This window comes from Saimiri boliviensis, chromosome 2, assembly GCF_048565385.1.
Source record: "Saimiri boliviensis isolate mSaiBol1 chromosome 2, mSaiBol1.pri, whole genome shotgun sequence".
Classification (NCBI taxonomy): Eukaryota; Metazoa; Chordata; class Mammalia; order Primates; family Cebidae; genus Saimiri; species Saimiri boliviensis.
The window spans coordinates 168,080,524-168,105,851 of record NC_133450.1 but is presented as its reverse complement, the minus strand read 5'-3'; the positions used below and the strand labels follow the sequence as shown (position 1 = coordinate 168,105,851).

Genomic DNA, 25,328 nt, shown 5'->3' with positions numbered 1-25,328 from the left:
TAGAATTTTCAGGGCATATCAAAGTCAATATTCCCACTGCTTCTCTTTAGAGGCATTGTATTTGAATAATACATAACAGTTCCCTCTCTTAACTTTTCAGTATTTCTTTTTTTTGTTTGTTTTGTTTGTTTGTTTGTTTTGTTTTTTGAGATGGAGTTTCGCTCTTGTTACCCAGGCTGGAGTGCAATGGCACGATCTCGGCTCACCACAACCTCCACCTCCTGGGTTCAGGCAATTCTCCTGCCTCAGCCTCCTGAGTAGCTGGGATTACAGGCACGCGCCACCATGCCCAGCTAATTTTTTGTATTTTTAGTAGAGATGGGGTTTCACCATGTTGACCAGGATGGTCTTGATCTCTTGACCTCGTGATCCACCCGCCTCGGCCTCCCAAAGTACTAGGATTACAGGCTTGAGCCACCGCACCCGGCCAACTTTTCAATATTTCTGTAGTACTCAGTAGGTCCCTAAATTCTGAAATGATATGAGTATTAAGGGACAGGGCTGGAAGATAAGTTTTCTCTGCATCCGTAATGACTCATTGTAAGGCTCTGTCCTCACAGTATGCTTAGATATCATGTCATCTAATCAATAATTCAAGGAAACAATCCAGAAGAAGATAGGGCATTCCTAACCAAAAGCATTTCATTTGATTCCACTCAAAAATACTGACTGAGAATCCGTTGGGGGAAGGTGAAATGCTGTATATCTAGGGGTGTTTTCATGGTCAAATTTGATTTGGGGAATGTTGGATCACGCCGTGGCAGGGGGTTCCTTTCTCATTTTATTATTTTTTTATTTCTATTATGAAAGAGAGTAAGTGCTTCTTTAAGAAAATATTATAGAAGCTTTATAACATTAAAGTGTAATTTGCAAACTTTGCCAGTGGGGGTAGAGAAGCAAGTTGAGAAAATCTGCTTTTTATTGGAATTGTAGCAGATTGAAACATCTTAAGCTCTCAATTCAAAATCATACATAGTAAGCTACTTTCAAATATGAAAACCAGGACATTTAAATAACAAGGAAGAAGAACAATAGGCAAAAAATATCTGTTTCCCTGTGATAGCACTTCTGCATGTAGGATGATATGAATACTAATAATAGCTGCCATTTATTAAACACTTATGTATGCCAAGAGCTTTACATGCATTATCTTATTTAATCCTCAAACAACCCTAAATGTACTATTTTTTTGCCCATTCCTTAGATGAGAAAACTAAAACTCAGAGAGGTTAAGTAACCTGCCCAAAGATACTCATCTAGCAAGTAAGTGCTAGAGCTAGAATTGGACTGGGATTTGCTTGACCCCTGTGTCTTAGGGTATTCCCAGTTCCTATCCCTTGTTTTAGAACGTGGGCCCATATTTGCATGTGATAACTGAGCTTAGAGCAATAGTTGGAGATGATACCTAAGTATAAATGCAATAAAATTAATTGGCACATTCTTTTGGTTCACATTAGGTTTGAATGATCAAGTGCGTGCTGGCCACTGGGCGTGGATCAGTGGTGAACCTGTTGGCTTCATCAATGGGAGAAGAGGGCTCTCTCAACACTCCAAGCCTGGAAAGAGCTGTGTTTTATTTCAAAGACGAGGGAAATGGCAAACAAAAGACTGTAGGAGAGCCAAACCTCACAATTATGTATGTTCCAGAAAACTCTAAATATAACAGGCGTTACAGGTGCCCCCCTGGAATTCGTCACCTATTTATTTACAGGATCTGTGACTATTGCTCCATAGAAAACAAACTGTTAAATGATTGACTGGGTATACTTTTGTGATTCTGTCTAGTAAAAATGGAACATTTTTAATAGTGCCAGAAAAATTGATAAGTTAATTTTTTTACAAGATAAGATACAATTTTTGTCTCTTAATACCTTTTACAATAAATGCCAGCAGTATTATAAAGTATAAGATTGGTGTATTACAGAAGACCCCCACCCTTACCCTACTCCAAATCTTAGGCAGTACCAGTCTCATGGTCCTTGGATTTTTTAAAAAAATTTTTTGGTCCCATTACCTCTAATAAATTTATTCTGAAATACATATTGCAGGTGCTCCTACCACGTTAGTTTGAGTGAAGCTAACTCTACTAGTTCATTTAACCAAAGTTGAACTGCAAAGTTGTACCTTTGGAGCCCTTTAAATGAGAAATCTAAGATTAGAGGCTATGGATGAAAAGAATTTTCTGTGGTGAAAAAGAAAGACTTTAGATGAAAGAATCTTGTAGGCAGAGGCTCATCTACAAAGCTCTAGTTCACATAAGAATTCAGGGGGCTGCCTGTACTTCAGAGTTCTACCCATCACTGCTCATGAAACAGATCTCATTTTCCAATTTGAATGTTGGCATTCTACCATCCTAGAGCTAATGGTTGAGTTTTCCCAGCCTTACAGAGTCATGAGAAATTTCAAGTAACATAATCTCTTCCTCTGTGTTTATTGTACTGACAAGCATTTCTCAAGGACATTTGGTATAAAGAGTATATATGAATGACGGTTGACATATGGAAGAAAAATACTGCTTTTTCACAGGTGTCCTGATGAACTGCGCTGATGAATGGAGAAAAACTACTGAAAACAGAGCCCTTGAAAGCCTACATTCTCGGAAAGGATTTTGAGGCAGTTTTGAGCGCTTAAATCTTTAATATTTGCAGAAATGCCATGTTAACTATATTCTCTAATGGAAAGGTACCTTATAAATTTATAATCTCAGCAGAGTGGAACATTTTTGTAACAATGAAGTATGTTGCAGCCTTACCAGAACTCCCTTCTGAAATCAAACCTTAATTACAGGAAATTAGAACTGTATGTCTGAAACATTTATTTAAAGTTTTTCTCTTTTCATAATCACTGAGAAATATGATTGTGCCAAATGTCACTTGCTTTATGAGCACCAATGTAACTTCAGAATCAAAATGGGGTTATCACATAGATGGGAGCTCTGGTGCTGGTTTTATTATAAAAATACTTTGAGTGTTGCAGAAGAAATTGCTTGAAAAAACTAAAATTGCTTGAAGAAAGTCAGTTCAAGTTCTGGATACAAAAACACGACAAGCTTGTTTTATTTCAGTTCATTTATCAAGGTTATAATTAATAGAAAATTTACAAAGAGATTGGAATATGATTCAGACATTCTACCTATTACTTAAAGCTAAACATAATTGTAGTGTCAGAGGGTCCTTACCTTAGATGACACAGGTGGGCTCCACACTGGCATAATGTATAGGTTCTCTGTGATATACAAGCAGATTCTGGAAATTTAATCAAAACATGCTACACCCATCCTCTTACCAGCTCCAGTCAAATTCCTTCTGGTCCACTGGCTTCTTCCGTATGGAAATGTGAGGTTTGGGCTAAAGAAAGAAGAGTTATTTTTCTAAAGGGTTAAGTCCTAGGAAGGAAGTAGAAGTTTGGGAAATGAGGGATTCAAGGGCCACTCCCTCCGCTGGAACTCTAAAGCTATATCAACCATCTATAACTGGAAAGCTAGAAGTATGTCAACTATGTAAAATCTGGTCAGCATGGCAGATTTATTATACATTTCTGCAATATAGATGATAAATGACACTGAACTAATTGCAAATGTAAGCATAAAGAGCGAATGTTTTGATTTTTAAAACAATTAGAAATACGACAAGAATATTTAAAAATATTCCTGATCGTGAAAGCATTAATCAATTTGGAAAATTCAGGTCATTTTAAGAAGGTAAAAATAGAAATTTGGAAAAGTCTGGGTGGTGGGCAGTGTTCATCAAACCTTCCTTTTATTCTTACAATTGAACTTTGACTCAGGTGGAGGCGGAGGTCGGTGGGGGGAGGGTGGGAATAAATGATTGTCAGGGTTCCCTCTGCTTTGATTGATAGTTTCTGATGGGAGTGGGAAGGAAGGAAATGGAGTAATGGATAGAATGGGAATGAGAAATTACAAGAGAGAAAAGAGGTGAGAAAGGTTCAATGGAAAGGATGGGAACTGATGGTAGCTAGGAAGGAAAGCATTAAGCAGGACTCAGCTGAAGGTACCCAGCTCTTCTCTCCAAACTTCAGTATCAACTCAGGAAAAGGCCCTGTGTATCAAGGGGCATCAATCCAGTTCAATAGTACCTAGCTTTTCAAAATCTTTTGATTGCTTGGCCTTTAACAAACACACAGCATCTATTTGCTAAAAATAAACTTAAGGAACATAAGATAATGATTTCTTTTCTTTTTTTTTTTTTTTTGAGACAGAGTTTCACTCTTGTTACCCAGGCTGGAGTGCAATAGCACGATCTTGGCTCACCGCAACCTCCGCCTCCTGGGTTCAAGGCAATTCTCCTGCCTCAGCCTCCCGGGTAGCTTGGATTATAGGCACGCGCCACCATGCCCAGCTAATTTTTTGTATTTTTTTTTTTTTTTAATTTTTATTTTTTTTTTGAGACGGAGTGTCGCTCTTGTTACCCAGGCTGGAGTGCAATGGCGTGATCTCGGCTCACCGCAACCTCCGCCTCCCGGGTTCAGGCAATTCTCCTGCCTCAGCCTCCTGAGTAGCTGGGATTACAGGCACGCGCCACCATGCCCAGCTGATTTTTTGTATTTTTAGTAGAGACGGGGTTTCACCATGTTGACCAGGATGGTCTCGATCTCTTGACCTCGTGATCCGCCCGCCTCGGCCTCCCAAAGTGCTGGGATTACAGGCTTGAGCCACCGCGCCCGGCCTAATTTTTTGTATTTTTAGTAGAGATGGGGTTTCACCATGTTGACCAGGTTGGTCTCGATTTCTTGACCTCATGATCCACCTGCCTTGGCCTCCCGAAGTGCTGGGATTACAGCCTTGAGCCACTGCGCCAGGCCTAAGATAATCATTTCATCTCCCTCCAAGAAGTGGTGAAAATGAACCAGGTGACATTAATTTGATTTTTGTTTTTGTTTATTTTTAATACAGCCAGAAAGATATGCACATATTTTAATTTACACTATGGTTCTGTATAAGTTAAACCATAAACTGGTGCTGATTAATTTCTGCAACAAAGCAGCATATTAAATGTACTGTATCTAGTGTTGCATCAAAATTAATAAAAGAAATTTAAGTTCTGAGACACTTTTCTTTAGCTTTTAACATTTTATCTTATTCCTAGGGACACATGGAATTTTAGATTTTAATGATGTCATTTAGCAAGAATGGAGGGGAAAAGTCAACATGCTTTTTATCTTTGCCGGTCAGATCAGCCTTTAGTTGTATGGCTTCCATGTATCTACAGGGAAGACACATGGAAGATACATGCGACCACCATTCATTTGACAAATACTGAACATGGCATACCAACCATGCAACTGACATTGTTCCAGATGCTGGAGATATTGTAGGGAATAAGATAAAAACATAAAAGTATAAAAGCATACCGCATATATGCAAATTTTTAATAGCATTTTACGCCTCAAGCTTTTTATCAGGGAGGAAGTCACAGTGAAAATCAGTGATTGCATTATCCCTTTTCCAGATACAAACAACTCAGGCCGAAGTTTGTTATATTTTTCTCTTGGTTAAGAAATTGATATTAACTTCCTAAATTTTAATTAGGTCAAAGTGTTATTGATAGCAGCTGTCCCAAATTTTCTGTCTCCAGAATCAAGTTAGAAACTAAAGTTTTTATATCTAGTTAATTTCATAACAATTACTCTTTCCAAAATGACGAGTACATGTCTTTATATCTTAGGAATTCCTGGAGTAACAGAAATTAAAGAGAGATACCTTTGATATCATTTTACTTAATAATCTTATGTTACAACAGGGAAAGTTACTGTGTGAAGAAATCAGCACTAGAACTGAGGTCTTCCAAACCTTAGCCTGAATTTTTTCTAATTATTCCACATATCTATTAGCATTCTGAGCAGATGGTTTTATTATATTCAAGTAAAATACACTCGTCTTTGACTAATGAGAATCGTAACATTCACCATATACTTGAAAACACTATCATAAGCAAAAGGCAGACAGAAAGGGGCACATATTTTGTGATTCCATTTATATTAAATATTCAGAATAGACAAATCTATGAAGATAGAAAATAGATTAGTGATTTTTAGGTGGGAAAAGAGAATTGGGACTAACTACCAGTAGGTACTGGGTTTCTTTTTAAGATGATAGAAATATTTTGGAGTTATATAGTGGCAATTACAGAAACAGTGAATATACTGAAAACCACCGAAGTATGCAGTTTTAAATGGTAAATGTTATGTAAAGTGTATCTCAATAAAAATGCGATTAAAGTCACCATATAAAATATATTTTAAAAAGCTAGAAATGGGTTGATGTACCTGTATGTTTATCTTGCTCATCCAAGATATATTTCTCAGTCTTTGCCCCATGTCTCACCCGGGTTTTTGTTTATTTGTTTATATAATTGGTTAAAGGGAATGGAATGCTGATTTGACATGTTTTAAATTTATAGTACTGTTTTATTTATCTTCCTCTCCTTTCTCTCCATCAATCACAAGGGGACTATTACTAATGGCAAAGTGTGTCTGGATGTCTGTAATGTGCAGAACACCATGATTTTCTCAAAATTAATTTTACAAACCTTTAGAACAGGATTGTGCAGGAAATGAATATACTATCCTTATAACTTACACATATAACTTCATTTTGAGCAGTTTTTATAAGTCTTATGTTCTTCTAGGCAATAAAGTTTAGTTTATCTTAAGACAGAAAGGAACAAAAATCAACCAACACTTCCATTAAAGGCCTCATGGTAAAACCCACATCACTTTTTCCAAGCAATGACGTACGAGTTCACCTTTTGCTTCTATCCCCATCTGTATTTTTGCTTTCCAAAAGCAATCAATCTCAATTTATCCTACAGAAAAAAAATGTTCAAACCCAACTATATGCTGCCTACAAGGAACATACTTTAAATATAAACACATTAAAAGTAAAAGAATGGAAAAAGATATACCATACTAAAACCAGACAAAAGAAAGCTGCAGTGGCTAGATTCATATCAGAGACAGGAAATTTTAGAGCAAAGAATATTGCCAAGAAAAAGGAAGCTTATTTCATACTGTTAGTGGGTCAATACATCAAGAGAACGTCATAATTCTAAACATTTATATACTAATAACAAAGTTGTTTTGTTTTGTTTTTTTGAGATGGAATTTCGCTCTTGTTGCCCAGGCTGGAGTGCAATAGCGGGGTCTTGGCTCACTGCAATCTCTGCCTTCCAGGTTCAAGTGATTTTCCTGCCTCAGCCTTCCAAGTAGCTAGGATTACAGCCTTCTGAGTAGCTGGTGCCCGCCACCACGCCTGGCTAATTTTTGTATTTTTAAAAGAGACAGGGTTTCACCATGTTGGCCAGGCTGGTGAACTACTGACCTCAGGTGATCTGCCCACCTTGGCCTTCAAAAGTGTTGGGATTACAGGCACGAGCCACTGTGCCCGGCCTACTAATAACAAAGTTTTAAAACACATGAAGCAAAAGGTGGTAGGACTTCAAAGAGAAATAGATAAATCTCCACTTACAGTCAGAAATGCCAATACCTCTTTCTCAATTATTGATGGAACAAGAAGACAGAAAATCAGTGAGAGTATAGAAGTCTGGACACTCTTAACAAAGTGAGCTTAATTGAAATTTATAGAGTATTCAGCCCAACAACAGCAGAATGTACATTCTTTTCAAGTGCATGTGACACATTTACTCGGCAGACCATATTCTGGGACATAAAGTAAGTCTCCATAAATTTTAAAGGATTTAAGTCATATAAAGTGTGTTTTTTGACTACTGTGGAATAGTACTGACCACACTTGGAATAGGGTGACAACTTTAAGCAGCGCTTGTTCTCACCAGTAACCAACCCCAGCAGGAAGAAGAAGCCGGGGGTGGGAGAATTAGGCTTTTAACTTGCCGTATCACAAGTGAGAACTTTGCTGTGGGCTGGGACGTTTGTGTTCAATATGGAAATGTTTTCAGTTTTTGGAGGAATCCAGATGACTAAGGGAGTCCTTTCTAAAGGACTAGCGAGAGTTGTGATCATTGATACACAACTCTTATTCTAAAGAGAGATAAATTAGGGAATCGTTTTTCACATGACAGAAAAGATGACCCGATTTGCTTTGTTAATGGTTTGGACTTGGGTGATATTATTTTCCAACACCCAAAGGGCATAGCTTCTCTATGGAGCCACGTTCTCAAAATTTTCTTTTACATTCGGCATTGAAGGAACACATTTGTTGCATGTATTGAGGAGGCCTGTGTTTGCAAATCATGCCCCAAATTAACACTTAAAGGTCTAAGTGGTGCTCATCAGAGAGAAAGGTGGTTCTGTGTACGTAGGAGTTAGTAAGGATTCAGGCAGAAGCTAAACAGAATGGCCCAGCAGGGATTGGCTCCCAGTAAATTATTTTCTTGCTTACAGGTTTCCTACCCAGTAGACTCACTGGGGTCATTTTAGTGACTAGACACAAATAAGAGGCTTCTTAGAGTTTCAGACTTGAACCGAGTTGAACTTTTGCAAATGTGACTAAGGCCTGCCAGCTTGATGGCAAACCTGGGCCCAGCATCAGGTGCCAGCAGAAGGCAAACCCTGGCTGGAAAGTTGTGCTTTGCTTTTCATTTTATTGTCACAATTTTTCACAGTTTGCCTCATGCCACCTTGTTACTTAATTCCCACACCTCGGAGGAAAAATGTGTAATCCTTTAATATTTATGTTACTTACTTAAGATACTTAAGATTATGTTTCTGCCTAGGTGTTGCCAAGATAGTCAAGCCAACTCTTGTTTATAGAGGGTAGAAAATATAAATCTGTCCAAACTCTTTCACAAAATGAGGGCCTTAATATTTGCAAAGAGTTGAATTTGGTACTACTCTTGGAGAGCCTTAGAGAAGCGTTGTCAATACAAGGCGTCATTGTTTTAGGTTTCCTATCCATGACTTGCTTTTTTCCCCAACTTTCCTCTCTTTTGGCAACTTCTCCTCACATTCTGTCCTACATTTGGCCCTGAGTCAGTTGAAAGCTTTGCAAGTTGATTTTCCATTCCCATCTGAATTTTAGCTTAGCTGTGGAACTGTTTTCCATGTGTTTTTAATCATTTGTCCATGTGTTATGAGCTTATAGGGACAATATGGTTCCCCCAAGCTGCCTGCATTGTATAAGCAGAAACTGGCAAGGTGGCCAGTGGGGGAACAGTTTTCAGACAGATGCCCCCTACACTCATTTCTGTTGGTGATACACCACCCCCATGCTCCAACTGGAGTAAAACAATTTACAAGCTGCATAAAGTTACCCAACAGACATATAGTCCTCTGGCATGAATTACCTCTTTTAGGAGTGTGATTATCCTTCAGGGGAGACATGCCTGGGAACTGTGGCTGGTGTGACAGTGTTCAAAGGCCTGCTCTGAGACGGTGGCCAGGCTGGGAAATGAAGAATGGTTTAGTCCCAGATTCAATGGAAATTTGATTTTAAAATAGAATCTAAACACAGAGAATTAAGGATAAATTCTCCAGGACAAAGAGATACTTCTTAGAAAGTAAAATGTAACAGGGCCTATGTCAGAAGTTTCCTCTCACATTTTTGTTGGATTCAGTATGTTAAAACAAACAGTGATTCACCTCCTAAATGTAGAGTGAGGGACCAGGAATGGAAGAGAAAGAGAAAAATGCATTAAACAAAATCCCTTTTCTCAAAGTTGCTGACAATGTGGTCTCCAGCAAACATACTCCCTGCCCTTGAGAAGTCCTCTCCTCTTTGTCAGAAAGACGTGCACGTACCCAAATTAAGCCAAGTCCAAGTAATCACGGAAGGGCTGAATCAAGAATGAACCCGGCTTCTCAGAGTCCCAAATAAATCTCAGTATCATGGGTGAAATGTCTCCCTTGTAGATCCAGAGTGGATGTGAGAAAGTAGAAGTGGATTGGGACAAAGCTTCCCAATATTTGACTGGTAAAGGCAGAAGACAGCGCTGAAGTACAGAACCTGAAGGCTTCTGTGGAATTAAGAAAATTTAAAATGATCAAATGTTATATAAAATCATCCAGTGGAATGCAAAGGGTTGACAATTCGGGGTAGACTATTGAGTAAAGTTTGTTGGAAAGGATGTGATTCCAAGAGCAGAGTGGAAAGGAGAAACGAACTGGTATGGTTTGATGGTCAAATGTGAGGACATTCGCTTATCTGATAGCTTTTATTTTTCTCTGCAGAAAACGGGTCATTTATTGAAAACAATGGAAGAGGCAGAGCAGTCAATGGTTTAAGATAATTAGAGAAGATTTTCACTAACCTACATGGAAAATGAAGAGTGAGGTAATGTAGAGGAATGAGAAAGATTGCTAAGCAGAGTTGAGGGTTCTGTTGAGACAGAAGGCAATTTGTATAGAATCAATTTTGGGCCATTTTGTCTGGGTTTCTGAAAGCATCCCCTATTCCAGCTGTGAGTCCAGAGAAGATGAACAGCTGGGTGTTTTCAGGGTCAGACTTTCTGTTGTTGTTGTTATTGTTTTGAGACAGTCTCTCACTGTTGCCCAGTCTGGAGTACAGTGGTGCAGTCTGGGCTCACTTCAGCCTCTGCCTCCTGGGCTCAAGAGGTTATCTCATGCCTTAGCCTCCTAAGTAGCTGGGATTAAAGGCAGGTGCCACCATATCTGGCTAATTTTTGTATTTCTGGTAGAAACAGGGTTTCACCATGTTCTCCAGGTTAGTCTCGGACTCCTGCCTTCAGGTGATCTGCCCACCTCGACCTCCCGAAGTGCTGGGATTACAGGAGTGAGCCACCATGCCTGGCCCCAGTGTTGGACTTCTATTAGATGGGTGTGAGGGAACAAAAAAGGGACTACGGAGTTAGAAACATTGTAAAAGTTTGAAGTGATGGACCATGGAATCCAAGCTGGATAGGAAAGAAAATGAAGACAAAGAATTGATGTATGTCAGTCAATTAATTACACAATTCATTCATTATTAAATGAACATTTTGGGGAATTTACTATGTGAAAGGCTGTGCTACAGTCTTAGCTGATGACTAAGCAGATCCTACTTTTATGGACTTTAAAATCTGAAGTAGAGATAGATGTTAAATGTTCAGTCAAAAATTATTTCATGACAATGGTGGTAGTAGTATCACAGGGATAAAGTCGGGTCAGATGCTGTAGGAACTGAAATGTGGTTATGAAAGAGTGGAATGTGAAATTCACCGTTTAGAGTGGAGCTGTTCTTGGTAGTAACAGGGATCAGAATGCAATGGGTGTAAGGAGGCCAACTGGCATGAGGGTGGTCAGATTTCAGCCAGGGTATTGAATGGACTTCCATGGGATACTGATGGCATACTAATGGTCAAACCCAACCACATGGACACTGAAGCCACCCTGGATGATAGTAAGATTCAGGGTGAAAAGAAAGACAGTGGCCTAAATGAGGAAGACAGGGCAAGTAAATTGTCTCTGCAAACTTTCAGGGACATCAAGTTAAGTGCCTGACGTCACAGAGTTTACAAGCTGTACTGCAGATCAAGGAATCAGATCTAGTTTTTTGGGCCACAAGTCCAGAGATACTTCCACTGACGTGACTTAGCTCCGAGATCAGCTTTCTACAGAAGGAAAAACAGACAAGGTAAATTTTTAAAGATGACGAAAAAGGAGAACGACAGAGGCATTTCACCGGTGACTGTGTCCTGAACGGACTGTGAGTATAGGCACAGGCTCTGGGTATGGATGGACAGGTGGGAAGGTGCAGCACATGGTAAGGGACAGCTCATGCTGCCTTGGCCTAATTCTCAGATTTGCAGGAGCCCTCTCTGCGTTCTTGGTATGTAGCTGATTAGACACATGTAGGTATTGTTCATGACTGGTGTACAGTACTAGGAGTATCCTCAGTTGCAAAAAATAAAATACCCCCAATACGTCAAAATACTTCTCAATGGTATTGGGAGTGTTTTGGACAGAGGGTAGTGAGAGCACTGAAACTACAGACAGAATAATCTAATCTTTAAAAGACAATCTAGGCATCAGTGCCTTGAAGTGGAAATGGGGATTTTTTTTGTCTGCAGTTACACCATTTGATATTTGTTCTTTTCTACTGGTCACACATTTTGGTATCTTTGGGTGACAATTTTAAAAGATTGAATAAAGAAACTGACAGCAATGTTTCTCTCTTTGGCAAGGACAGGCAGCCTGAGGTGGAGCCAGAGCAAGAACAAGCTTTCATTGTGCATTTTTTTTGTGTGTTATTTAAATTTTTTGTTACTATGTATATTTATTACATACTCAAAAAGAAGAGAAATGTACTGCACCTGACAGTTGACAGTCCTTCCTTGAATTCAAAAAATATTTATTATTGAATAAAATTAGCTCAAAGAAAGCATACAGTTCACTATGTCTTTGGGATTTGGATCTACCTGACAGTCCCTGATTAGTACAGGAATGATGCTGCCTAAATTTTCTTTTTGTTGCTGTTGTTGGAGACAACAGAGTCTCCCTCTGTCTCCTAGGCTGGAGTGCAGTGACGCAATCTCGGCTCACTGCAACCTATGCTTCCCAGGTTCAAGCGATTCTCCTGCCTCAGCCTCCCGAGTAGCTGGGATTACAAGTACCGGCTGCCACACCCAACTAGTTTTTGTATTTTTAGTAGAGATGAGGTTTCACCATGTTGGCCAGGCTGATCTCGAACTCCTGACCTCAAGTGATCCGCCTTGCCTCAGCCTCCCAAAGTGCTAGGATTACAGGTATGGGCCACCTGTGCCTGGCCTAAATTTTCTTTGTAAAACTTATTTTGAATATAATAGGCTGTCCCTGTAGATTGCAAAATCCACTAGACCTGAACCTGAACAAAGACACTGTCACCACTTATCTCCAGTTCCTAGCACAGAGCTGGCATTCAGATACGCGCTGTGAGAACGAATGAATCAGTCCAGTTAAAGGAGCAGCTCTGTGGAATGCGGCTCTTCCTCATGTGTTTCCAGGGAAAGGGGAGGAGGAAGTCTACATTTTGAATGATTAATTAAATTGTTCATTAAAAGGTTTAAGGGGAAATCATATATCCTAATGTTCCTTTTTCCTTATTCCTTGGAAAATAAGAAAAAGCCTGTCTTCTTTTGTGTTTAAAAAAATAATCTAATCTTCCATGATGTGTTTGCTATTCTGTGTTTTGAAAAGAGAGGTAGTGGGGAGGCAGTGGCATGCTTCCCACACAGATTGTCACTGAATCCTTCAACCAAATGTCCTTTTCCAGCTCTGAGTTTTCCTCTTTAACTCTAATGTCCATCCCCCACCTCAACACTGCCTCTCACCTTTTGTTGATTTAAGACGGGCTTTCAGGGAAGAACTTAGCCTCTCTGTTTGTCCTTGGAGAGCACCAGGCTTCTTTTTAACTGCCTCCTGAGAGTCTGTAAGGGAGACAGAAAATGTAGCTGTTGCTGTCTTCTCACAGGCAAACCGGGGAGCTCCGAAAAGGAGACAAACCATCGCAACATGTCTTGAGCTGTGGGGCTCATGGCCCTCTTTTCTCGTACATTTTGTAAAAGTGTCATATGAAAACATTTTTTAATTTTGGTATCTTCTTGAGGTCCTTTAGAGTTCCTGAAGATATCTTAGTGCCTCAGAAACCCAAGTCAAGTTGAAAACCGTCAGATTACGCTGAGAGTCTGACCTGTAAATGGAAATGAATGGACTCTGGAATTGACCGCTCTGGTTCTCATGCATGTCTAGGGCTGGCCCAGGAAGTGGGCTTAGCAGGCTTGGGCTCACTCGTACATGCTCAGGCCTACCCGTCACTGTGGCGTTTGGTATCAAGTGCACTAATAATTGGTGATTCTGTCTCCTCATGAAAGCTTCCTACTGTATCTGAGACCTCCTCCAGACCTACTTCCATTTCCACTTGGTTCATCCAAATTGGGAGGTAACCAGATGCCCGTATCAACGGAAGACCAACAGAGGCAGCATGTTTTAGCAAAAGCTACAAAATATTCATTTATGTTCTTAAGAGTAGATTATAATGTATTACATGATACATGTATTACATGTTATACATAATCATGCACACATAATGTATCAATGGCTTTAGAATTGATAAATTGATGTGGTGGTGAAAGGTGATAGTCATTGCCTTCAGCTGAAAAAGACAGAGGTTGGAGATAGGCTTATGTTTCATAGTTCCCATCTCAGAGGCTTGCCTTTGCTAGATTTACTTTTCAGGGACAGTATTTACTAATGGGGGTGGGAGAATGTTTCAAGATACTTGCACATTTTTTCAAAATAAGTGACAGAACAGCAAAAAGATATTCTCTGTGAGTGATTTTTAAATGGCACTTACAAGGACCAAAATTAGAATCAGAGGAAGGAAAGTTTAGGACTACCAGAAAGTGAAAAATGGATAACTGACATTCCTATAGATGATTTTATGTAATAAAGTTAGATGATGCATAATAAATACCACTAGACTATCTAACGTACTTGAAGGCAGGGACAAAGTTTTACTCATTTTTCCATCATCTACCAGTATCTAAAATGATTCTTAACACAAAACGTGAGCCTTCTACAAATTTCAGTTCGACAGGAATTATCTCAACTGTATCTTACGGTCAGTAATTCCAGAGCCAAGCAAACTGAGACCCGAGATAGAATTTCTGAGATAGTCTTTAGTTTGGGGAAATACTAGATACTCTGATTGCTAGCAATGGAATTTCAGTTCCTGAAAAGTAACATTTAAAAGGTCTCAGGAAAGATACCATAGCTGGCTTCCTTCCACACCGTATTTATACCAGGAGGCCTAGTGACTGGCCCTGGAAAGCCTATTGAATTCGATGGCTGAGGGTGATTAAGAAATTCAAATAACAGTCAATTTAAAAAAATGTTGACATAGTACAGGGCCTGATGCCTGTAATCTCAGCACTTTGGGAGGCAGAGGCAAGAGGATGGCTTGAGGTCAACAGCTTCAGACCAGCTTGGACAACATAGTGAAAGAAAGCTTAATCAGTGTTGACAAAGAAGGAGGAACATGTTCCAGGACTATCTGTGTTACTGAAAGCAAGGAATATGGTGATTGAATTAAAAGGGGAGAATAAAAGCAGATACTGCATTGCTTCCCAGTGGAAATACTGTTTGAATCATGTGGTAGGCTGATGGGACTCCATTCTGGGTTTCAGTTTTGTGGACATGTTTCTTTTTTGTATCCTAGGCTGATTCATGATAGTTTTGAATGCTAGTTATTTTTAAATTTTCCCTTTGATTTCTGAAGATCCTTATTTGTCTTGATCTTTGTTTAGCCTGGCCATTAATTAGCGTAAAATAAGGAGATGATGTGGATTCAATAAGGTAAGAAACTGACAAGCCAACTTCATGCCCAAAGTTATCAAACCTGGTTCTTAGAATCCACGTTCTCATGTCTAGCTCTTTGTTTAAAGAAAAAAAAATCAATAGGATGGCTGGAGGGAGACATTTCCCCATCCTCACTGAGGACTGATGAGCTGTCAATCTACTACGTGGTATCCTGCTGGGAAATATGTGAACAATTGGAAGAGTTTATCTGATGACTGACCAGTTGTGAAATTTAGCACCCAGTAATTGATTCTTAATGTGAGAGGATTAACCTGGGAATTGTGAGTTTCTATGTGTGGAAAGGAGACTGTATTCCCTCAGTTATCATTCAAAAATCATAACCCCAATTCACATGTAAGTAAGAGGCAAGACATCCCTTGCTCAAAAAAATTAACATCCTTCTAGCTCTTCCTTTCTCTTCCTTACAATTTTGATATACTTCTTTGTGTGTGTGTGTGTGTGTGTGTGTGTGTGTGTTTGTGTATAGCCTTCCTAAAGACCTGGGCTTTTTCTAAATGTATAATTTTTATCCAGTATACTTCTCTCACAGCAACATGTCTTGTCTACTCTATTCCAGCACAATGCAGATGCACAGCAAATGTGAGTTGACTCTAGTCCTTCTGACAACATCCATGGGAAATTTAGGCAAAGAATATGTTGTCTTTGCTAATACTGCTCTTTAAGCCTCAGACACAGCTAAACTTTCAGCTAATTACCCCCTGGGTCCCAGGCTTTCACTGGAGCCTTTTAAAATACACAAAACCGAAGTGAAGGCAGGAGGCCATTAGCACTACATAATTCAAGCAAACAATAAATGTGTTTGCTCTACAGGCTACTGACCACCTGGCTTCCCATCCCACCAGTCAGGTTATCTATATATACAAATTCCTTGTGCCCAGTCCTGCAGAGAATGAGCCTCTCCTTTGGGTTGTGTTATCTACAAAAGAGGCTTGGACGCCTGACAGCATGCATCTCCTCTTATTTCAGCTGCTGGTACTCCTGCCTCTAGGAAAGGCCACGCAGCACCAGGATGGCCACCAGAATCAGAGTTCTCTTTCCCCTGTACTCCTGCAGAGGAATCAAAGAGAACTCCCCCCAGGTAACCATGAGGAAGCTGAGGAAAAGCCAGATCTGTTTGTTGCAGTGCCACACCTTGTAGGCACCAGCCCTGCGGGGGAAGGCCAGAGGCAGAGAGAGAAGATGCTGTCCAGATTTGGCAGGTTCTGGAAGAAGCCTGAGAGAGACATGCGCCCATCCAGGGACTCAGATAGTGAGCACCTCGCACCTGGGACCCAGTCCTTCATCCAGCCAATAGATGGGATGAAAATGGAGAAATCTCCTCGTGGGGAAGAAGCCAAGAAATTCTGGCACCACTTCATGTTCAGAAAAAGTCCGGCTTCTCAGGGGGTCATCTTGCCCATCAAAAGCCATGAAATACACTGGGAGACCTGCAGGACAGTGCCCTTCAGCCAGGTATGTAGCCTGAGGGGAGAGCAGATAAGGTTTTGCAGGTGGTAGTGGACAGCTGGGAGGGATGGAGAGTAGGAGAAAAGGCTGTGGGGAGCCAGAGTCTAGCTTAACTACAGATTTGGTCCTTGGGCATTTATCATAGCATTGGGCAAAGGTTAAGTTTTCGTCTAACGTTTCCATTTTTTTCTTGGCATTCTGGAAATGCTGCAAGAATGATATGAGGACACTGTCAATATCAGTCATCATTCACATTGAAGACACAGAGCTTTGTTTTATTTATTTATTTTTGCACTGGAGGTGATCTACTCAAAGAGGTAAATCATATTGTACCCTCAGTTAGGAAACTGAGAATTTAGAGCAATCACCGGAACTCCTCTGTAGCTCTTTCCGCACTCTATTAGTATGTAGATGAGCAGGTCAACTCCATTTGTTGATGAGGTGGGGTTCACTGGACTTCTCCCCAAACATTCTCATGTCGGTTTACCATGGTCTTAATCCCCACATTTCATACTTAACTACTTTATAGGTTTATGAGGGGCTTCTTTAATCGCTTGTTAAAGCTATACCACAACCTCAAAGTATGTTGAAGTTCTCAGGCAAAAGTTATCATCTCATTTCTAGTATTACAATAGCAAAAAAAAAAAAAAAAAAAAAAAAAGATTTTGTTTAACTTATTTTCTCATATGAGCTTTCAAAAAAATCAATCTTGATGTGAGATCATATTTCCTCCCCTTAGAAGTACCTTTATCCTGATTCATGTTGTGTTGGCTGATTTGTAGTTATTATGATCAATTCCATGCTATTAAGACACAGGGGTATCCTACTGTCTAATTCCTCCAGTTCTGGCAATATCTACATTCCAAATGTTAAATTAAAATTAAGAACTTGCATCAGATCCTTAAACATGAAGATATTGAACCCAAAACAATGCAGGGTAGAGTAAAATTTTCCAGTCCAGTAATGCTACCCAGTAATGCTTATTGCAAGCAGTAGTATAGGGCAATTGACTGTGCAAGGCAGTTAAGTATTCTGCCAGAAAAGGCAAGGATATGTAGCAATGACAAGTCAATTATCAAGTAATAATGACTACTCTGTTGGCCACGTGCAATTAGAAAATTACTCAAAAGAATCAGGCAATCAAATTTCCTTTGAAATCCTTCTTTTGAATGCTATTGCTAATTAAATTAAAATTAAGATGTTTGACTCTTACATATTTTGAAAGGAACATAAAGCTAGATGACTGGCGTTATGAGAGGTAAAGGTGATGTAATGCACAGTGATTTGCAGGCATACACATTGCAACTCTGCACAGAACTTCATAGACTTGAATGTATTACAGGTATTGCAAAATAGGATAGAATTAAAACTGTAATGTTCTGATCTATTCTACAATCTATTTAACAAATATGTATTGGGAGCCTACTATGCACAAAGTACTGTGAGGAATAAAAAGGTAAGGCATGGGCTGGTGCAATGGCTCACGCCTGTAATCCCAGCACTTTTGGAGGCCAAGGTGGGTGGATCACAAGGTCAGGAGTTTGAGACTAGCCTGGTCAATATGGTGAGATCCCATCTTCTCTACTAGAAACAACAACAACAACAACAACAAAACTTAGCCAGGCATGGTAGCACATGTCTGGAATCCGAGCTACTCAGGAGGCTGTGGCGGGAGAATTGCTTGAACCTGAGAAGCAGAGGTTGCGGTGAGCCGAGATCACAACACTGCACTCCAGTCTGGGCAACAGAGTGAGACTCCATTCCAAACTGAAAAAAAAAAAAAAAAAAAAAAAAAAGTGGGCACATTACTTAAATAAGATAATTACCATTAGAATTTTTCAATTGTTTATATCCAGTTAGACAAAATTTCTCAAAACTTGGCACTAATAGTGTAGAATAAAATATTTTTATGTTAACTTAGGAGTTTTCTAAAGGCTAATATAGTAATTTACTCAATGAAGTTTAATTGAGGTGGTTCTATGTCCTAATAGATATCATCACTTGGATATTGCAAATTGGAAAGCTTTGAGATTTTTTAGTGTAATTTATCCTCAGATTTACAGTTCATAGCTTCTGCATTATGTGTGTTACAGACATAATTCAAAATAATGTAATGGAAATGTGTTTGGTTTTTAGACTATAACCCATGAAGACTGTGAAAAAGTAGTTATTCAGAACAACCTTTGCTTTGGGAAATGCGGGTCTGCTCATTCTCCTGGAGCTGCACAGCACTCTCGTGCCTTCTGCTCTCACTGCTTACCTGCCAAGTTCACTATGATCCACTTACCACTGAACTGCACTGGACTGTCCTCCGTGATCAAGGTGGTGATGCTGGTGGAGGAGTGTCAGTGCAAGGTGAAAACTGAGCATGGAGATGGACACTTCCTACATGCTGGCACCCAGGATTCCTTTATCCCAGGAGTTTCAACTTAGAGTCCTCCGTGATCAAGGTGGTGATGCTGGTGGAGGAGTGTCAGTGCAAGGTGAAAACTGAGCATGGAGATGGACACTTCCTACATGCTGGCACCCAGGATTCCTTTATCCCAGGAGTTTCAACTTAAAGAGCTATCCCAGTATGACCTTTGAAAAGCAAAACCACAACAGCAAAGATGCTGATTATTCAGTCTGAAAATGTTAAGTGGGTATATAATATTTTCAGGAAAAGATGGCTTGGAAAGGAGTTTTAAGATAGCATGATAGAGGAAATGATATTAGTCTAGTTATTGGTACATGTTTGGGACCTTGTCTCAGCTCTGCCACTAACTGGTCATAGAATGTTAAGTTGTAAAAGCTTTCTCCATCTAAATATTTTCATCTACAAATGAGGGACCCTACCTAGATGATTACTAAAATGCTTTCCACTACTAATATTCCGTGATGTATTTTCTCTAGGTTTGGGTAAAAGCCCTCTATCTAAAGAAGGAAAAGAAATACATGAAATAAAGATTGGCTTCTTTAATAGCGTGTCAACTCATCAGCAAGCAAACAAGCAAGATAGGAAGGAAGGAATGAATGAAGGAAGGAAGGAAGGAATGAATGAAGGAAGGAAGGAAGTAAGGAAAGAAGGAAGGAAGGAAGAAAGGAAGGTAGGTGAAATATTATTAGAAAAGATTCTCTGCCAGGTGCAGTGGCTCATTCCTGTAATCCCAGCACTTTGGGAGGCCGAGGTGGTGGATCACCTGAGATCAGGAGTTTGAGACCAGCCTGGCCAACATAGTGAAACCCCAGTTTCTACTAAAAATACAAAGAATTATCTGGGTGTGGTAGCAGACGCCTGTAATCCCAGCTACTCTGGAGGCTGAGGCAGGAGAATCACGTGAACCCGGGAGGCGGAGGTGGCAGAGGTTGCAGTGAGTGGAGATCGTGCCATTGTATTTCAGCCTGGGTGATAGAGTGACACTTTATCTCAAAAGAAAAAAAAATAGATTCTCTCAGTTACCTTTGCAACCCAAGCAGTGTTTTATTTGACTTCTATCAGATGATTAAGTCTTTCTGCGATGTATGGAATAACTTGCTTGATTGCCTCCTTTTTAAAAATACTCCTCATAGAAAGTACTTAATGTCAGCTCTCTGGCTTTGAAGAAAGAACGGTGATGTTACTTTTAGTAGTTAATATAGGGACGAGGAACAATTACTGGTAGCCAAACAAGTACCTATATTATGAGAAAGGAAAAATATATGACCACTACCAGGTTTAAAGATCAATCCAGAGATGCTAATGAAAGTAACTCAAAAAAATTCAATCTTCAATCTTCAGGTGAAATGATTTACTCACATGCATTTTGAATTAGGTAGTAAGGTTTCTATGTGTGAATGACTGCTTTTTGCTATTTAATAAAACTTTGCATTGTAAATTTTATTCAGCAAATGCCAAAATAACAAGTTCTGAAAATATTCTGAATATTTTAATGCATTAAATTTTAGTATATGAAGCATTCTGGAAAATGTTCTTATATTTTTCCCTTGTTTGTTTTATCTCATAATTTAAAGGTACTATGGGGAGATTACCTAGCTAGAAGAATTTCTGGAGTATCTTCATGGATTTAAGCCACTGGCCCAAGGTTTTCTTCTGATCTCTAAGAAGCCTTCTGTTTAAGTCTCTCAGTCACCTCTCTCCTACCTATATTAATTTTTACACATATATGGTACAGAACTGCCTTTTCCCACCCAGACTACTTCATAATATTCAAATTTTTATTTTAAAAAATTACTCTAATAATTAGGTTTCATTTACTTTCCGTACACACATTTTTCAGAATAACTGGGAATAATAATTTATATTTTAATTCTATTCCTCTTTAATCACACCATTTAACATGGTAGTACAAAGAAGCAAATACATTTGTATTTAGTGTATATTTTGCAACACATCAACGTGAATATGAGTTACACAGATACACACATGACATTTACACTGGAATGTATTATTATACCCTTTGGTGGTCAAAGGCAACCTACTTGGCCAAGATAAAGACATAAGGATAAAATTGTTAAGCATTAATGATATCTCAGCTGGTCAATATATTTTGGTGCCAAAAGCTATCAAACAGCTGTCATGATTGCAATTGCCTGACTCTGATTATGTAAACCTATCTCGGCCAATTAGACTCTCCACTTCCTTAGATACTTGTGAAATCTCTTTCATTTATCCTTGCAAATAAACTCTCAAGCCCAAACCTCAAACAACTATCTGTTTTATTCAAATTTTGGTCTGCCCTTCCCTCGCACATATGTTCTAGATGGGATAGTTGATAGTGGTATTCAAACTTTACATTCATAAAATAATTGCATGAAATGCAACAAAATTGCTCACATTCAGTCATTTTTACTTATAAAAAAAGGCAATTTGCAATCATTCAGCATAATATCTAGAAGCATAAGAAACCAAGAAGAACACAAATATTGAACATTTATTAAGTGCCAGATACTGTGCTGTCTTTTACAAAAAGTAAACAATTTAATCCTTACAAAAACCATATAAGGTAGCTAATCACCATATTTTATGGGTAAGAAAAGCAAGCCTTATATTTAGTGTATGTTATGCAACACATAATAAAAAGTATCAGCAATTTGCCTAAGAGCATTTGGAGAATATTTTCTATTTTGGAATAAAATATTTACTCATTTGTTCTTTGTCAGCTTATATTGAACACTTCTAGGTCTCTTGCTAGGCCTCAAAGCTAATTTCTTTTTACTTCCTGTCTAGTTCTCGTATCTGAAGAATATTGATGTTATATCTCAAAAGAGAAATCATCTCTAGGTCAGGTTATCAGCCAAATATTTCCTTGACTTGGTTGGTCCTCATGGCATGCCTTTTAATAAATCTTGTTCTCATTTTCCTTTCATATAAAATAAGGCTGGTAATAACTACCTCAAAATTATTGTGATGATCAAGTGTACATAACAACACTTCAGAGAACTTCAGATCCTGTAAAACTACAAGGGATTAATTTATTCTTCTTCATTCAGACTTTCTATTTTTTAATTTGTTTTGAGAAATGGAAAAGACATAGAAAAGTGCAAAGAATAATATAAAGCTGAAATTCCCATCACCAAAATAAATAGTTACAATTTTGTCATCTTTTTCTTCTAGTCTATTTTTATGATAAGCCATTTCAGATATAAGTAAATGTCCTTCCAACCATCATGCTGAGTCTCATTCCACAAGCCTTTGCCTATAAAACACTCCACCCCTAAAAATTCCTGCTTATATTTTCACTTCCCTTTTATGTTTTTACAAATTTATGTGTACTTCCATAAACAGTACGTAGTAGTATTTTGTATATGCACTACTTCATTCAGCATGCATTTCTCTGTCCACCAACGACGTACAAGATACAGCTCTGGGTGCCATGAATATAGAAAGGGAGCAAGTCATGGCCGGGCGCGGTGGCTCAAGCCTGTAATCCCAGCACTTTGGGAGGCCGAGGCGGGTGGATCACGAGGTCGAGAGATCGAGACCAACCTGGTCAACATGGTGAAACCCCGTCTCTACTAAAAATACAAAAAATTAGCTGGGCATGGTGGTGCGTGCCTGTAATCCCAGCTACTCAGGAGGCTGAGGCAGGAGAATTGCCTGAACCCAGGAGGCGGAGGTTGCGGTGAGCCGAGATCGCGCCATTGCACTCCAGCCTGGGTAACAAGAGCGAAACTCCGTCTCAAAAACAAACAAAAAAAAAAAAAAAAAAAAAAAAAGGGAGCAAGTCAGACAAGATCACTCTATTGGGGGAGACATGGAATTTGAAAATCAATCGATGCATCAATCAATAAACTCAAGGGGAAAAATACCAGATGGCTATGAGTGGTATGCAAATAATTAAAATATGCTAAGGATTGATTAGACTGAGTGGTCTCTGAGATGGTGACATTCAAGCTATGTGCTTTGAATTACGTACATAATATTCTCTATTAATTGTTGAGCTGGGTGCAGTGGCTCACACCTGTAATCCCAGCGCTTTGGGAGGCCAAGGTGGGCGGATCACCCAAGGTCAGGAGTTCAAGATCAGCCTGACCAACATTGAGAAACCCCGTCTCTACTAAAAATACAAAAAAAAAAAAAATTAGCTAGGCATGGTGGCACATGCCTGTAATCCCAGCTACTTGGGAAGCTGAGGCAGGAGAATCGCTTGAACCCAGGAGGAGGAGGTTGCAGTAAGCTGAGATCGTGCCATTGCACTCCAGACTGGGCAACAGAAGTGAAACCCCATCTCCAAAAAGAAAAAAAAAAAAAAGAATTATATACATAATATTCTGTATTAATTGTTTTATAATGGCATTTTTCACCACATATGATTCTTGTTTGTTTTTACAGTTTTTAGAGGTTTTTCCTATATATATTTTATCTCTATTCTAGAAAGTAAGTATTCCTTATAGAGAATAGTTAACCTAGCTTTGATACTTTATTTTCTCAATCTGCACAATTTCTTTAACCTGGCAATTTAATTCCTAAATAAGACTTTTATTTATCCTCTGAATTTTTACAGGTAATTTATTCTATGCAAGACACTGTGCTAAGAACCTTGGGATATTCAAAGACGAATAAGATATTTTTCATGCCACCCTGGAGTTTACAATGTAGTAGCAGAGGTAATGTATGCAAATTTTAAGGCAATGATAATAGTGCTTACTATTATAATAACTACTAACTATTGAGTTCTTATTATGTGCTCAGATGCTTTATTTATGTTATCTCCTAGAAGTAGACATTTTATACTCATTTTTTTTTTGATAAGGAGAATGAGAATTAGAGGGGTTAATTCATTCAGTCCACAAATACTTACGAGTGTCTATGATGAGCCTGATCACTGTGCTAGGGACAAAGAATATGAATAAATGAGTACATGATTATCTAAACATAATCCCTGACTTTAAGGAGTAATTGCATGGTTTTGTACTTCTTAACTCTTCTGTGTATTCTAGAATGATGATCTCTTCACCACACCCTACCCCCCAAGTTCAAACACCACTATTCCAGTGAAGCCTTCCTTAATCCTCAGACAAGGTCAGGTTTACCTCTTATCTTACAGGATCTCACGACACTGAAACCTTTGCTTAATAGCACTCATCTCAGCTTTTAATTATATCTTTTTCTGGTCATCATTACTTAAATTATAAGCTCCATGAAAACAGGTATCATATTGCAGGAGGTTTCTTTCACCATTGTAATTAGTGTCTGGAAGGGGCCAGCACACAGTAGGTACTCAATAAATATTTTTTGTCTGTATGAAAGAAACAATATACATATATGCAAATATATGCACATACAAATATGGACACACATATAGATACATACAGATCAAAGTTAAACACCTAATACTAGTCCATCCCTTCTCTGATTCCCAGAGCCCACTATTCATACCTGTCTTAAGGCACCTGTAATATTGAGGATATTTCCAACTCCAGTAGCAGGAAACACAGCTCAGAATGTATTAAATTAAGAAGGGATGTACTATATCTGTAACAAGAAGTCTGGAAGGTAACCAGTTCCTTGGTTGGTCAAGTCAGCAGCTCCATTCATTCCATCCATTCTATCCAATCCATGAAGGACTCAGGTTCCTTTCATCTTTCTGGTCTGTTACTCTCAGCATGTCCTCCACAAACTAAAACTCCTCTCAGTCACAACATGGCTGCTGCAGTTTCAGACATTCTTTGCTATTCACATATCAGTGTCTCTCCCACTTCCAGCCCTTTTAAAAAGCTAAATAAAATCAGTTATGTCTAGGATAATTAAACAGTGGAACAAAATCTTTGTTTTGAGAGCAAGGAATAAAGAGAAAATGACTGTTGTGTAGTCAAGTCACTTTGCCTGCCACAGTTATGGCCACTTTTTAACTAACTAATTAATTAATTAATTAACTAACTGCTATTATTTCTGAGATGGAGTCTCGCTCCGTCTCCCAGTCTGGAGTGCAGTGGCATGATCTCAGCTCACTGGAACCTCCAACTCCCAGGTTCAAGTGATTCTCCCGTCTCAGCCTCCCGAGTAGCTGGGAGTACAGGCACACACTATTATGCCTGGCTATTTTTTGTATTTTTAGTAGAGACAGGGTTTCACCATGTTGACCAGGCTGATCTTGAACTTCTGACCTCAAGTA

The 25,328-nt window shown here is 39.0% G+C and overlaps 2 protein-coding genes across 7 annotated transcripts in view; both read left to right on the top strand.

The window, feature by feature from the left end:
- Nucleotides 1–13,626, top strand: part of FREM1 (FRAS1 related extracellular matrix 1) — a 171,709-nt gene extending 158,083 nt beyond the window's left edge. For all 5 annotated transcript variants that reach the window (XM_074394856.1, XM_010338740.3, XM_074394857.1 and 2 more), the window contains one exon: nt 1,458–13,626. In XM_074394856.1, the coding sequence (XP_074250957.1) occupies nt 1,458–1,657 (200 nt within the window). In that variant the 3' untranslated portion in view covers nt 1,658–13,626. The remainder of the gene's footprint in view (nt 1–1,457) is intronic.
- Nucleotides 13,621–24,098, top strand: CER1 (cerberus 1, DAN family BMP antagonist). Of its 2 annotated transcripts, XR_012516583.1 has the most exons (3): nt 13,621–16,740; nt 18,871–19,820; nt 23,718–24,098. XR_012516583.1 is itself a non-coding variant. In XM_003928151.4 (2 exons), exons 1-2 carry the CDS (start codon nt 16,234–16,236, stop codon nt 19,165–19,167), a joined length of 804 nt encoding a protein of 267 aa, XP_003928200.3. In that variant the 5' UTR covers nt 13,621–16,233; the 3' UTR covers nt 19,168–20,521. The 2 variants fall into 2 exon arrangements, 1 of the variants encoding a protein (XP_003928200.3); XM_003928151.4 differs by lacking the exon at nt 23,718–24,098 and having other exon boundaries at nt 18,871–20,521.
- Nucleotides 24,099–25,328: the final 1,230 nt, after the last annotated feature.